The sequence below is a fragment of the Engystomops pustulosus genome, chromosome 7, assembly GCF_040894005.1.
Source record: "Engystomops pustulosus chromosome 7, aEngPut4.maternal, whole genome shotgun sequence".
NCBI classification, from domain to species: domain Eukaryota; kingdom Metazoa; phylum Chordata; class Amphibia; order Anura; family Leptodactylidae; genus Engystomops; species Engystomops pustulosus.
In genome coordinates this window covers 105,626,763-105,643,125 of record NC_092417.1, presented here as the reverse complement: position 1 = coordinate 105,643,125, position 16,363 = coordinate 105,626,763, and the positions used below count along the sequence as shown (strand labels likewise).

Genomic DNA, 16,363 nt, shown 5'->3' with positions numbered 1-16,363 from the left:
AACTGTGAATTACAGAATGTGTTATTTTGCTATCCTGAGTATATTTAAGAGTCTTATCTTCATGGGAATACCCCTTTAAGGAAAAAAGATTCTTAGCTCTGTGTTTCCTGCTCCATTAGTGAGCAGTGTTTATGAAAGCCTACACAAGTCTACACACAGCAGATACTTAAGGATATGTATATGGACTTTTTTTTATATATTGAGAATATTTCCCTTTGATAATTTAGCTCTGTAAGGAGTTATAACTATCCAGTCACTTTCTGTAGTATTAAGTAATTAAAAACAGACTCATCAGCTTCTTATCTATCAACTGTCAGTGTGAGTAAATGAGGGGGAGCTGATTTATAAACACACTACTAAAAGCAGTAAGAGCCAAAAATCAATTGTCAATACTATAAATGAATAAAATGCCAGCAGTTGGAGTCAGCAAGGTGAAAAGAGGTAGGAGGTGTGAAGATGCAGGAGCAGTTGGTGTTGCCATGCCCAGAAACATACCTACATCATCTAATGTCACCGGTACAGGATGAGTCTCCCCACAAAGGAGACTGTAAAGCATTTTAAGTACCTATCCCTAAACATTAAATACACTAGGGGCGGTTAATTTAACTTTAGCAAATTTTGTTTTTTTTTCTGTAACTTTTCCAATTTCTTTGGCACATTTGACATATTTGCGCCTAAATTTGTGACTTTGCTACTGATCTTGCAAAGTTTGCCGCACATTGTGGTTAAAAAATTGCAAATATATCAACCTCTAAGATAAATGAAACAGGTCCAAAACCTGGAAAAAAACAAGAAAAGGCTTGCACAAATGTGCTGACTAAAGATAAAGGACCCCCTAGAGGTTTATGCATTACATAACTTTTTTAAATTCAACACCAACCTAAAGCCAATTTCATAAATTATTTAATCTCAACCTTTTAAAATTTCAAACATAGTATAATTGAGAAATAGAATTGCAGTCGTACAATTTTCTTATGAAAGCATCCCTCTAATATTTGGGTCAATACATTCACAGTGAAACCAAATTTTGTAGTTACTTTTGGCACAACAAATTATACCTTTAAAAACAATGTGATCTTGTGATCTGTAGAGAAAAAAAACCTCCTCTAAACTCAGAGATTTTTTTATACTTCAGTGTAGAGAGATGTATTTCTTTCTATTTTTGCTTATCTTTTTTGTGTGTTCTGGGGAAAGGGGTGTTATGTTTCTTATATTTGGTTTAAACTTGTCTCAGGCCTGCTTTAGCCTCTGTGGGAATTCCTGGTCTGTCATGACAAAAAACCCACCCTCCTCCCGGACGGCCCAGTGCCAGTGAATGATGCCAAGATGGCAATGTCCATTTGGTTCAACAATAACTCTTAAAAGGTTATCACCTGCAACTCGCGTTAGCTTTCTCCTTTTCAAGTGAAAACAGCTTCTTTGCTGTAACAGATGGATAAAATTTGTGCTATTTTTGTTTATTTTTTAATTCTCATGAATCGGATGCAGGAATTGGTACATGGCCCTACTGTGCTTAGTAACTGAATGAATAAAAAAAACTAATAATAAAAACACTAATAAAAATACAGTAACTTTGCACAGTGGATATTTTAGTCAAATAAATTTCAACTGCTTTTGTATAGTTTCTTCTCAGCACAAGTCATTGTTCTTAATAATTTTTCAACATATTGTATAAAAAGACAGATGCATTCACTAATATCCGTAAAAAGCGAGATGTTACTTTATTAAAGTCTAATTACACATGACAGTGCACCAAACCGAATAGCTTGAGTTAGTTCTAGCTACATATGTAAAAGTTATTGAGCTGTTGCATTAAATTTCATTAAACCCACATTATAATTACATTTTCCACAGGCTATTTTAAGCCACTATGTGACTAAGCAAAGGAAGGAAGCAAGTAGTGTCCATTAGCACTGTCTTGTTTAGGGGATTACAACTTAGACATAGAAGCAATAATAGGGGTTCATTGTATCCAGTATTTACACAAACATATAAAAAACAACCTCCAATAGGGTTTAAAATTAAAACAAATCTTTCCAATAGTAAAATAGTATCCAGTTGGCCACCTTTCTTGATCTTACTGGACGTTCAGTGACAGCCCACTTGCATCATTGGTCTGACCACCTCACTTGAAGAGATTAGTAAATCCTATTAGAATGAGTTTAATATACTTCTGCCCAAGCTGGCAAAGATATATTATTTATGGTATCCCTGCCAACTGCATAGAAAATCATTGTCAGAACTTCAGACAGCAGCAGACATGGCTGAAAGTATTTACTTAAATTTGAATACATAAAATTAGCATGTTATCATATCTGTATACATTTCTTATATACAAAATAATAATCTTTTAGGACACTACAATTCTTGACCAATGTATTAAGATTTTAGTTTCTGGGACAGGTTATGAGAGCATGTTCATACCAGCAATGGGACACCCATTGTTCAGCTATCCTATAGAAGCACATTGACCTTAAGTTACCACAGTTTGTGGTCTACTAAGATTTCATATTTCCATTTTTTTAGTTTTCTCATTTGAACAGTTAACCATTTTTCAGAATTCAGTAAGAAAGCAAAGCTACGTAACAGATGTATCAACCGTTAACCAAATCCTTAACAGACCACCACATGTAGCCATGTTCAGAATGCACTTTCACAGAATTTTACTGTCTAAAAAAATGGATCTTCTACCGACATGCAAAACTGGATATCTTCATTGGCAAGATAGTAAGTGGGAACTGGAGCTTAGAACAGTAACAGTGGATGATAAATGTTCTACTAAAATGACTTTAAACCTACTCAAAATTGATGTATTGATGCATGGAGAGTCATATTAGGTTTGAGGAGTAGATACTGTTTATGAACTCTGCTTAAAGTGGTTTGCTTACAAGGGTAAGTACAATCCCCTTATACGGTCCCCCACAATGTGCCCTATGTCTATAAGACCTGCACTTCATGTGATCTGCCAGCAGCCACTTTTGGTACTTCTTATGGCGCTAATTCAGTAATGAGTGTGGGTTAGTGCTGGACAGAAATGCCGCAGGACACAGGTCAACAGAAATCCCAAAAGTGGCTGCTACGTGTCATGGAACATGGGACGGATAACAGAAGGTCAAGTTTTCAAGGATGATTGTGCATACCCTAGTAAATGTTGATAATAGTGGCCACCCCTTTCAACAGAGGTCAGTTTGAATGTGCTAAACAGAGAAGTTACATATAGTTTTTAATAAATGAAAGGCTTTTTACAAAAAAATTAATACAATAATACATAAAAAAAATATATTTGCAATGTTTTTTCCAATCCATTAAATAGAAAATGTTCAAAGCAAAGTTACCCTTTACAATAAAAAAGGACATATCTATGTATCTGGATGAAGACCATTTCATGATGAAGCTCTGCTGCCTTAATCTTATCTGCAGCAGAAGTGACTGAAATGTAACTTCATCATAAACCTATTTTATTAATGGCCATCGATCATAATCTTCACACTACTAGATTTGGAGAAAGTCTTTTATTAATATGCCAGAGTTGATGGGATAATACTTTTAATTGATTTGAAATCAAGGTTTCACTAAAAGTATATTTTGTATTCTGAAAGCATTAAAAAGTGAAGAAGGTCGTTGTTAATGAGGTTCATTTCTTCAAATTTCCTGATGTCAAGATCTGTAAATGAATGCTACTTTCCGCTTTACTGCCATTGGTCTCTCAGCTTAACTATAAAATCTATTGCTAGGCAGTAAAATCAGTGATAACAGCTTGACATATGATATGATAAGTGGCGTGATGCTCACACATAGATTATTTTATATTCAACATGTTACGGGAACACTTAAAACAAAACTAATTTGCAGTATTAGTGCTGGGCCAAAGGGCAATTCAAAAACATCCAAGAGAGAATCCTATAATCATACTCCACACTACCTAGTCACTAGAATTATTCTATCATACTTCACTCCCCAGGGCAGGAGAATATTTAAGCCATGCTCCTCCCCCTTACAGAATGTGGTAAGTGTTTAGCTCACTGTGGGCTATACTATTACAGGCAGTCCCCGGGTCACGTACAAGATAGGGTCTGGAGGTTTGTTCTTAAGTTGAATTTGTATGTAAGTCGAAAATGTATATTTTATAATTGTAGATCCAGACAAAAAAAAAATTGGCCCCAGTGACAATTGGAGTTTAAACATTTTTTGCTGTAATGGGACCAAGGATTATGAATAAAGCTTCATTACAGACACCTTACAGCTGATTATTGCAATCTGTGACTATAGAAAAGCATTCAGAAAGCTTCATCACAGGTCAGAGGGGTCTGTCTGTAACTATGGGTGGTCTGTAAGTCGAGTGTCCGTAAGTAGGGGACCCCCTGTATATACCACCTAGTAATGGGTGCAGGCAGCTTTGACCCTAATGTTATTGTATCATATCATGGTCTATTAAACAAAACAAATTTAACTGTGATTAAATTAAGCCCTCACTTTACAGATGAGCAGTAATTAACTATTTATTACCCATCCAGTCTGCCGACAACATGCTTGGCCACCATATACAATCTGTGACTTGAGCCATATTTATCATAGACTTTAGAACCACAATCATTAAAAGCAAAGGTGTTCTAAAATGAACATGTCTCCGAGCAGGTAATTATTTACTTAATTATAGGAAAGCTTCTGGTAAACCTTTGTGAAAGTAGCAAAAACACAAGGAATAATTTATTGAGCTTGATAGATTGCAGACTACCCTGTATTCCTATTGAATATCAACCAGGGAAGGTCCTTTGTTTTAACTTGACTGTGTAATGATCCTTCTGCAGTGATTTAGGGAATGTGTATGCTTACTAACCTTCTGTAGCCTACAGCTCCTTCCCCGGACCACTAGATTTATGTTCTTGTTTTATCTCCCCAGGTATACAGCTCGTCTTTTCGTCTTTCTTTAATAGTGTTTTACCACTCTTAGGAATGTATATATATATATATATACATATATATAGAGAGAGAGAGCATTGTTAAGGATAAAATTTGCTAATATTTTGCATTTTGAAAGAAAAGCAATCATCGCATTTTTAATTTTCTTCTTCCTGTGTATCGGTAATCATAAGGGAAATTTAAAATATTATTAGAAAAATAAATTATGCATCATATATTATGAAGATGAATAGAAATTAAGTCTTCTTTTTTAATGTTTTTTTTAGTTTTCTGTTGTTTGGCACATCAGGTCAGGATTAGAGATGAGCGAACACTAAAATGCTCGGGTACTCGTTATTCGAGACGAACTTTTCCCGATGCTCGAGTGCTCGTCTCGAATAACGAACCCCATTGAAGTCAATGGGAGACTCGAGCATTTTTCAAGGGGACCAAGGCTCTGCACAGGGAAGCTTGGCCAAACACCTGGGAACCTCAGAAAAGGATGGAAACACCACGGAAATGGACAGGAAACAGCAGGGGCAGCATGCATGGATGCCTCTGAGGCTGCTTAAACGCACCATTATGCCAAAATTATGGGCAACAGCATGGCCATGACAGAGTGACAGAATGAAGCTAGATAGTATCTAAAACATGCAATAATTGACCCTGACACTATAGGGGACGGCATGCAGAGGCAGCGGCAGCAGGCTAGAGAGTGTCATGGCGACATACCCTAAATGGACTCAGGCTTCAAACCAATGGGTGGCAGAGAGGAACCAAAGGAGGTGAGCAAGAAGTGCTCAAATAATATCGGTACATGATAAAAGTTTGCCAGTATATTTTGTGGATTACACAGCAGGGTGGCGACAAAGTTAACATGGAAGCCATGAAAACAACCCAAAATTCTGCCTGACACAGCTCGTTTGATAAGGGGACCATGTATGGAGGCAGTGAACTAGTAGTAGATTAAAGGTGCTGCAGTTAAAACTATGTTAGTTGGATCTTGGCATGGAGCTGGCGCTCCGCTGCCAGACGAGCTTTCGCCAATCCAAGCCCCTGTCTCTAGGCTACTCCCCAAACAGCACTTTTGTATAAGATCAAGTGTAGTAGCGTTCTTATAAGTTTAGGATATGCCGGGTGAGGGGAATGTAAACAGATGCGCAAGAAGCGCATGATGCGCATGGAGCTGGCGCTCCGCTGCCAGGCGAGCTTTCGCAAATCCAAGCCCCTGTCTCTAGGCTACTCCCCAAACAGCACTTTTGTATAAGATCAAGTGTAGTAGCGTTCTTATAAGTTTAGGATATGGCGGGTGAGGGGAATGTAAACAGATGCGCAAGAAGCGCTGAAATAATATCCCTAAATGGTAAAAGTTTGCAAGTATATTTTGTGGATTACACAGCAGGGTGGCGACAAAGTTAACAACTTTGATGTGGAATGCCCTGTAATAGCTCTTGGGCGGTGTGCCTTTTATCGCCTAGGCTCAGCAGTTTCAGCACCGCCTGCTGTCGCTTAGCGACGGCACTGCTGCTGTGCCTAGAGCTACCGACTGATGGCGCCATGCCCACGGATGGTAATTCGGAGGAGGAGGAGGTGGAGGAGGGGTGGGAGGAGGTATAGTAGGCCTTTGAGACCTGGACCGAGGTAGGCCCCGCAATTCTCTGCGTCGGCAGTATATGACCAGCCCCAGGGTCAGACTCGGTCCCAGCCTGCACCAAGTTAAGTGTAGTAGCGTTCTTATAAGTTTGGGATATGGCGGGTTAGGGGAATGTAAACAGATGCGCAAGAAGCGCATGATGCGCATGGAGCTGGCGTTCCGCTGCCAGGCGAGCTTTCGCCAATCCAAGCCCCTGTCTCTAGGCTACTCCCCAAACAGCACTTCTAAGAACCTTTTGTATAAGATCAAGTGTAGTAGCGTTCTTATAAGTTTAGGATATGCCGGGTGAGGGGAATGTAAACAGATGCGCAAGAAGCGCTGAAATAATATCCCTAAATGGTAAAAGTTTGCCAGTATATTTTGTGGATAACACAGCAGGGTGGCGACAAAGTTAACAACTTTGATGTGGAATCCATGAAAACAACCCAAATTTCTGCCTGACACACCTCGTTTGATAAAGGGACGATGTATGGAGGCAGCTATATGGACGACTTTTGGAGGTAGCAATGGAGACAACGTGTGGAGGCTGCTATGGAGACAATTTAATTTGGATAGTGCCTGTATGTGGCAGTCCCAAACATTTTTCAAACCAGAGGAGCAGGTAGGTGGCCCTCCAGTAAAATGGAATAGATTGAGTGCCTGTATGTGGCAGTCCCAAAAATTCTTCAAACCAGAGGAGCAGGTAGGTGGCCCTCCAGTAAAATGGAATAGATTGAGTGCCTGTATGTGGCAGTCCCAAAAATTCTTCAAACCAGAGGAGCAGGTAGGTGGCCCTCCAGTAAAATGGAATAGATTGAGTGCCTGTATGTGGCAGTCCCAAAAATTGTTCAAACCAGAGGAGCAGGTAGGTGGCCCTCCAGTAAAATGGAATAGATTGAGTGCCTGTATGTGGCAGTCCCAAAAATTGTTCAAACCAGAGGAGCAGGTAGGTGGCCCTCCAGTAAAATGGAATAGATTGAGTGCCTGTATGTGGCAGTCCCAAAAATTCTTCAAACCAGAGGAGCAGGTAGGTGGCCCTCCAGTAAAATGGAATAGATTGAGTGCCTGTATGTGGCAGTCCCAAAAATTGTTCAAACCAGAGGAGCAGGTAGGTGGCCCTCCAGTAAAATGGAATAGATTGAGTGCCTGTATGTGGCAGTCCCAAAAATTGTTCAAACCAGAGGAGCAGGTAGGTGGCCCTCCAGTAAAATGGAATAGATTGAGTGCCTGTATGTGGCAGTCCCAAAAATTGTTCAAACCAGAGGAGCAGGTAGGTGGCCCTCCAGTAAAATGGAATAGATTGAGTGCCTGTATGTGGCAGTCCCAAAAATTGTTCAAACCAGAGGACCGGGTAGGTGGCCCTCCAGAAAAATGGAATAGATTGAGTGCCTGTATGTGGCACTCACAAAAATTGTTTCAAACAGAGGACCGGGTAGGTGGCCCTCCAGAAAAATTAAATGCATGAAGTATAGCAAGAGCCAGTGGGCCCTGTCAAAAAATAGCCATTTTCCTCTGCTTTACTGTACAAAGAGGAGGAGAAGGAGGAAAATGAGGAGGAGGAGGAGGAGTGGATCAATTATTCAGGTTGAGCTTCCTTCACCTGGTGGAGATTGGAAATTCTGAGAAATCCAGCCTTTATTCATTTTAATAAGCGTCAGCCTGTCAGCGCTGTCAGTCGACAGGCGTGTACGCTTATCGGTGATGATGCCACCAGCTGCACTGAAAACCCGCTCGGACAAGACGCTAGCGGCAGGGCAGGCAAGAACCTCCAAGGCGTACAGCGCCAGTTCGTGCCACATGTCCAGCTTTGAAACCCAGTAGTTGTAGGGAGCTGTGTGATCATTTAGGACGATGGTATGGTCAGCTACGTACTCCCTCACCATCTTTCTGTAAAGATCAGCCCTACTCTGCCGAGACTGGGGACAGGTGACAGTGTCTTGCTGGGGTGACATAAAGCTGGCAAAAGCCTTGTAAAGCGTACCCTTGCCAGTGCTGGACAAGCTGCCTGCTCGCCTACTCTCCCTCGCTACTTGTCCCGCAGAACTACGCACTCTGCCGCTAGCGCTGTCAGAAGGGAAATACTGTTTCAGCTTGTGCACCAGGGCCTGCTGGTATTCATGCATTCTCACACTCCTTTCCTCTGCAGGGATGAGAGTGGCAAGATTTTGCTTGTACCGTGGGTCCAGGAGAGTGAACACCCAGTAATCGGTGCTGGAATAAATTCTTTGAACGCGAGGGTCACGGGATAGGCAGCCTAGCATGAAATCTGCCATATGCGCCAGAGTACCAACGCGTAAGAATTCACTCCCCTCACTGGCCTGACTGTCCATTTCCTCCTCCTCCAACTCCTCCAACTCCTCTTCTTCTGCCCATACACGCTGAACAGTGAAGGACTCAACAATGGTCCCCTCTTGTGTCTCGCCAACATTCTCCTCCTCTTCCTCCTCATCCTCCTCCACCTCCACCTCCTCCGATATGCGCTGAGAAACAGACCTCAGGGTGCTTTGGCTATCAACAAGGGAATATTCTTCCCCCGTCTCTTGTGACGAGCGCAAAGCTTCCGACTTCATGCTGACCAGAGAGTTTTTCAACAGGCCAAGCAGCGGGATGGTGAGGCTGATGATGGCGGCATCGCCACTGACCATCTGTGTTGACTCCTCAAAGTTACTCAGCACCTGACAGATATCAGACATCCACGTCCACTCCTCATTGTAGACTTGAGGAAGCTGACTGACCTGACTACCAGTTCTGGTGGAAGTTGACATCTGGCAGTCTACAATCGCTCTGCGCTGCTGGTAAACTCTGGATAACATGGTCAGTGTTGAATTCCACCTCGTGGGCACGTCGCACAACAGTCGGTGAGCGGGCAGTTGGAGGCGGCGCTGCGCTGCCCTGAGAGTGGCAGCATCTGGGCTGGACTTCCTGAAATGCGCACAGATGCGGCGCACCTTCGTGAGCAAATCAGACAGATTGGGGTATGTCTTGAGGAAACGCTGCACTATCAGATTTAACACATGGGCCAGGCATGGCACATGTGTCAGTCTGCCGAGTTGCAGAGCCGCCACCAGGTTACGGCCGTTGTCACACACAACCATTCCCGGCTTGAGGTTCAGCGGTGCCAGCCACAGATCAGTCTGCGCCGTGATGCCCTGTAATAGCTCTTGGGCGGTGTGCCTTTTGTCGCCTAGGCTCAGCAGTTTGAGCACCGCCTGCTGTCGCTTAGCGACGGCACTGCTGCTGTGCCTAGAGCTACCGACTGATGGCGCCGTGCCCACGGATGGTAGTTCGGAGGAGGAGGTGGAGGAGGGGTGGGAGGAGGAGGAGGCATAGTAGGCCTGAAACACCTGGACCGAGGTAGGCCCCGCAATCCTCGGCGTCGGCAGTATATGAGCAGCCCCAGGGTCAGTCTCGGTCCCAGCCTCCACCAAGTTAACCCAATGTGCCGTCAGCGATATATAGTGGCCCTGCCCGGCAGCACTCGTCCACGTGTCCGTGGTCAGGTGGACCTTGTCAGAAACGGCGTTGGTCAGGGCACGGATGATGTTGTCTGACACGTGCTGGTGCAGGGCTGGGACGGCACATCGGGAAAAGTAGTGGCGGCTGGGGACCGAATACCGAGGGGCGGCCGCCGCCATGAGGTTGCGAAAGGCCTCGGTCTCTACTAGCCTATAGGGCAGCATCTCCAGGCTAAGCAATCTGGAGATGTGCACATTAAGGGCTTGGGCGTGCGGGTGGGTTGCACTATATTTGCGTTTCCGCTCCAGCGTCTGGGGTATGGAGAGCTGAACGCTGGTGGATGCTGTGGAGGATCGTGGAGGCGACGATGGGGTTTTTGTGGCAGGGTCCTGGGCAGGGGGCTGACTAGCAGCTGACACAGGGGAAGGAGCAGTGGTGTGCACGGCCGGAGGTGAACGGGCTTGTTGCCACTGAGTGGGGTGCTTAGCATTCATATGCCTGCGCATACTGGTGGTAGTTAAGCTAGTAGTGGTGGAACCCCTGCTGAGCCTGGTTTGGCAAATGTTGCACACCACAGTCCGTCGGTCATCCGGTGTTTCCTTAAAGAACCTCCACACTTCTGAAGATCTAGCCCTCGCCGCAAGAGCCCTCACCACGGGAGCTTCACTAGTTGACAGTGGCGCTGATGCACCAGCTCTGGCCCTGCCTCTCCGTCTGGCCCCACCACTGCCTCTTCCAACCTGTTCAGGTCGAGGACTCTCCTCCGTCTCAGAAGCACTGTGTTCACCCGGCCTCTCAACCCAGCTTGGGTCTGTCACCTCATCATCCTCCGATCCCTCAGTCTGCTCCCCCCTCGGACTTCCTGCCCTGACAACAACTTCCCCACTGTCTGACAACCGTGTCTCCTCATCGTCGGACACCTCTTTACACACTTCCACTACGTCAAGAAGGTCATCATCACCCACAGACTGTGACTGGTGGAAAACCTGGGCATCGGAAAATTGCTCAGCAGCAACCGGACAAGTGGTTTGTGACTGTGGGAAGGGTCCAGAAAACAGTTCCTCAGAGTATGCCGGTTCAAATGGCAAATTTTCCTGGGAGGGGGCAGACTGGGGGGGAGGAGGCTGAGGTGCAGGAGCTGGAGGAGTGGGGATTTCGGTGACATGGGTGGACTGCGTGGAAGACTGACTGGTGGTGGACAAATTGCTCGAAGCATTGTCAGCAATCCACGACATCACCTGTTCGCACTGTTCTGGCCTCAACAGTGCTCTACCACGAGTCCCAGTAACTTCAGACATGAACCTAGGGAGTGTAGCTCTGCGGCGTTCCCCTGCTCCCTCATCAGCAGGTGGTGTCTCACCCACCCCGCCCAGGACCACGGCCTCTGACCCCTGCAGTAGTTGGACGCCCACGTCCCCGCCCTCGTCCTCTACCCCTAGCCCTGGGGTTAAACATTTTTAAAATGAGAGTTATAACTTTTTTTTTTTTTTTACTTTTTTTTTTTTTTTTTTTGTGTTTTTTTGTGTTTTTTGTTTTTTTTTGTGTTTTTTGTTTTTTTTTGAGTTTTTAGAACCAAACAATCCTATCCTATTGCTATGGCTATTTTCTAGCCAAGTATCAAAGGAAGCACACTACTATGCCAGATGAGATGACACTGAGTTATTGCCTAATAGAAATCCAACCCCTACTGAATTTTGCCACTTCAGCCTTTGCTATGGATATGTGCGCCACTAAGCGCAGAACACAGCGGTCGCAAGTCTCACTACAAATTGCTCAGAATTGGCAAGTACATGCACTGCAGAAACTACAGCCACCAGCAGATCAACCAGAAATCAAATATATAGAACGCTACTGTAGGCTTCAAGAAGCTATTTGTATTCTCCTATGGCTATTTTCTAGCCAAGTATCAAAGGAAGCACACTACTATGCCAGATGAGATGACACTGAGTTATTGCCTAATAGAAATCCAACCCCTACTGAATTTTGCCACTTCAGCCTTTGCTATGGATATGTGCGCCACTAAGCGCAGAACACAGCGGTCGCAAGTCTCACTACAAATTGCTCAGAATTGGCAAGTACATGCACTGCAGAAACTACAGCCACCAGCAGATCAACCAGAAATCAAATATATAGAACGCTACTGTAGGCTTCAAGAAGCTATTTGTATTCTCCTATGGCTATTTTCTAGCCAAGTATCAAAGGAAGCACACTACTATGCCAGATGAGATGACACTGAGTTAGTGCCTAATAGAAATCCAACCCCTACTGAATTTTCCCACTTCAGCCTTTGCTATGGATATGTGCGCCACTAAGCGCAGAACACAGCGGTCGCAAGTCTCACTACAAATTGCTCAGAATTGGCAAGTACATGCACTGCAGAAACTAAAGCCACCAGCAGATCAACCAGAAATCAAATATATAGAACGCTACTGTAGGCTTCAAGAAGCTGTTTGTATTCTCCTATGGCTATTTTCTAGCCAAGTATCAAAGGAAGCACACTACTATGCCAGATGAGATGACACTGAGTTATTGCCTAATAGAAATCCAACCCCTACTGAATTTTGCCACTTCAGCCTTTGCTATGGATATGTGCGCCACTAAGCGCAGAACACAGCGGTCGCAAGTCTCACTACAAATTGCTCAGAATTGGCAAGTACATGCACTGCAGAAACTACAGCCACCAGCAGATCAACCAGAAATCAAATATATAGAACGCTACTGTAGGCTTCAAGAAGCTATTTGTATTCTCCTATGGCTATTTTCTAGCCAAGTATCAAAGGAAGCACACTACTATGCCAGATGAGATGACACTGAGTTATTGCCTAATAGAAATCCAACCCCTACTGAATTTTGCCACTTCAGCCTTTGCTATGGATATGTGCGCCACTAAGCGCAGAACACAGCGGTCGCAAGTCTCACTACAAATTGCTCAGAATTGGCAAGTACATGCACTGCAGAAACTACAGCCACCAGCAGATCAACCAGAAATCAAATATATAGAACGCTACTGTAGGCTTCAAGAAGCTATTTGTATTCTCCTATGGCTATTTTCTAGCCAAGTATCAAAGGAAGCACACTACTATGCCAGATGAGATGACACTGAGTTAGTGCCTAATAGAAATCCAACCCCTACTGAATTTTCCCACTTCAGCCTTTGCTATGGATATGTGCGCCACTAAGCGCAGAACACAGCGGTCGCAAGTCTCACTACAAATTGCTCAGAATTGGCAAGTACATGCACTGCAGAAACTACAGCCACCAGCAGATCAACCAGAAATCAAATATATAGAACGCTACTGTAGGCTTCAAGAAGCTATTTGTATTCTCCTATGGCTATTTTCTAGCCAAGTATCAAAGGAAGCACACTACTATGCCAGATGAGATGACACTGAGTTAGTGCCTAATAGAAATCCAACCCCTACTGAATTTTCCCACTTCAGCCTTTGCTATGGATATGTGCGCCACTAAGCGCAGAACACAGCGGTCGCAAGTCTCACTACAAATTGCTCAGAATTGGCAAGTACATGCACTGCAGAAACTAAAGCCACCAGCAGATCAACCAGAAATCAAATATATAGAACGCTACTGTAGGCTTCAAGAAGCTGTTTGTATTCTCCTATGGCTATTTTCTAGCCAAGTATCAAAGGAAGCACACTACTATGCCAGATGAGATGACACTGAGTTATTGCCTAATAGAAATCCAACCCCTACTGAATTTTCCCACTTCGGTCTTTGCTATGGATATGTGTGCCACTAAGAGCTAAACACAACGGTAGCAAGTCCCCCTGCTAATTCCTCACAAAATGGTAAAAGATGCAAATTAAAATAAAAAAAGTAGAACGTTATTGTAGCCCTAAGAAGGGCTGTTGGGTTCTTTGAGAATCACTCCTGCCTAACAGTAAGCTAATAGAACACCCTAACGCTTTCCCTGACCAGCAGCAGCTCTCTCCCTAGCGGCATCCAGAGACAGAATGATCCGAGCAGCGCGGCCAGCGGCTAGTCTATCCCAGGGTCACCTGATCTGGCCAGCCAACCACTGCTATCGACGTGTAAGGGTACCACGTCATGCTGGGTGGAGTGCAGAGTCTCCTGGCTTGTGATTGGCTCTGTTTCTGGCCGCCAAAAAGCAAAACGGCGGGAGCTGCCATTTTCTCGAGCGGGCGAAGTATTCGTCCGAGTAACGAGCAGTTTCGAGTACCCTAATGCTCGACCGAGCATCAAGCTCGGACGAGCATGTTCGCTCATCTCTAGTCAGGATATTAAAATATTCTTCTCAGTCCACTAGGTCATCAGTCAACTGCTTAAAGAAAGTGTCCAGCCAAAAATAAAAGTTCAATGTGTATAATTCTACTTCTCCCTTGTCTATCACTGGGCTCTGTAACCTAGCCTGCAGCAAACAGTGTCTGTGTCTCAATATGGACATGTTAAAACTGAATTTAAAAAAATGCAGAATTTTTTTTTTACAGGACTATATTTTTGGGTTCTGAAGATAACAGGAAGATGCTTAAAAAAGGAGTTAGCACCCAAAAGAATGGAAGTAACCACACCATATACATTGTGCACATGATGGCTCAGCAAATATTATGAGCATTGATGTGTGAGTGAACAATATATGATTACTAAGGCTTACAATTGGTGAAGCCAATACGTACACTGTATGGATGTCCCCTGGACAAGAGGTCACAGGGACTGGAGAACTGGTGCTGGAGTCAGAAGCTCAAAAGGCTGGAGAGGTGAGTATTATTTTTAATTGGCAAAATGTTTTGCCTCAAACTGTTATCAACACTGACTAAAAATCCTTATTTTTAAAAAAATTATTTTTGATGCTGCTCATAAATACAAAAAGCACCCTAAATGAAAAGCTTTTGTGAAACCCAATATGTGTGACAAGTGACAACTGTGGCTATGCCTCTGTTACATCAATCACCCCACCATTACAAAAAAATTGGACCATGAGACAATCTTTTTCATTGACTGTCTTTTATTTCAGACAGTATAATTATTGTTTATGTAAATCACTTAGACTTATTCATGTTGAATGTATAATATAATCATAATACTTGAGAAAAGTTCTCAGCATCACAATTGTAAAAAATGGTGGGTGCAAGCTACCAGGGCCAGACAAACAGGTCCTCCAAAATATGTACGATGGAAAAACAGCACTCTCTATTACGATTGCCACTCAATTTTCTTTAGTCTAAGTTTATATCAAAGAAAATGTTTTCTCCAAGACTAGCTTTACTTTAGATGTATGTTGTTTGTCCATTGCTGATAAAATAACCCTAAGAAGACTTACCAATGACTTAAAGCTGGAATGATCTTTAATGATGTTGTACAATTTAAACTTCTATGTAGGTGACATAACCCCAGAAATTGACTGTAGAGGATGTAAGGTGTAAGTTATTATCTTAATTTAATAATGTTAAAATGTACTCTACCTTTCGCAGTCGAATGACACCTTCCTGTGTCTGGGGGTCTGTGGTGACTTCAAACACATCTCTCCCATCACCATCAATGATGTCAAATGATGATTTTGCATTGTCTCCAATGTCTCTGTCATTTGCCCTCACACGTCCAACTGGATCACCAATAGCAATGTCCTCTGGGGTTACAAACTGATACTGACCTTACAAATAAGGGAGAGAAAACATTGCAATTAAAGTTAATGCAATTGGTTACTCACTTTACATTTCCTCATTCAGATGTGTCCTACTGTACCTTTTTTCCATGTCAGTTTTTACTAATAACAAAATATTAGGTAGTTGCACTTACACTGTCTTAAACAGTTACATGCAAACAACTTAATAGCTTATATAGAAAATCTCAAACAATTTCAGATTTAGTGTCCAATCTGATACATAGACTGTGTAGTCTAAGTTTACATCACACATTCGTAGTTCAAGAATTGTCCCTTTTCCCAGTTGGCCTTTATCCTTTTAGCAAGACACACCTACTTCTTAGAAAAGTTTTAAGGAGTGTCTGAAACTGTAATGTGATAGATTTGGTGTAAGACATGTATACCAGTGTTTTGGTGAACATTGACAACTAAGGTGTTATCTGGTTCACTAAATATTGGTTAGTTTCATATTTTCATAGTGGGTAATGTTGAAAAATGTTGGGAAAAGACTAGAGATGAGCGAACATGCTCGTCCGAGCTTGATGCTCGGTCGAGCATTAGGGTACTCGAGACGGCTCGTTGCTCGGACGAGTATTTCCCCTGCTCGAGATCGAGCATTTAATTAAAAAAACACAGTGAAGAACAATGAAGAATAGAATAAAAACAGTGAACACAGGATCATTTAAGATAAAAACACAGTGCAGAACACAGTGCAGAATAGATTACAGATGTTCGGCACATCTGCTTACTTGTCGGGA

At 43.2% G+C, this 16,363-nt stretch overlaps 1 protein-coding gene across 1 annotated transcript in view; it reads right to left on the bottom strand.

Moving 5' to 3' along the window:
• Positions 1–16,363, bottom strand: part of LOC140070705 (cadherin-8) — a 291,808-nt gene that overhangs the window by 80,649 nt on the left and 194,796 nt on the right. The window contains exon 6 of the mRNA XM_072117492.1: positions 15,427–15,614. Coding sequence (XP_071973593.1) covers positions 15,427–15,614 — 188 coding nt within the window. The remainder of the gene's footprint in view (positions 1–15,426; positions 15,615–16,363) is intronic.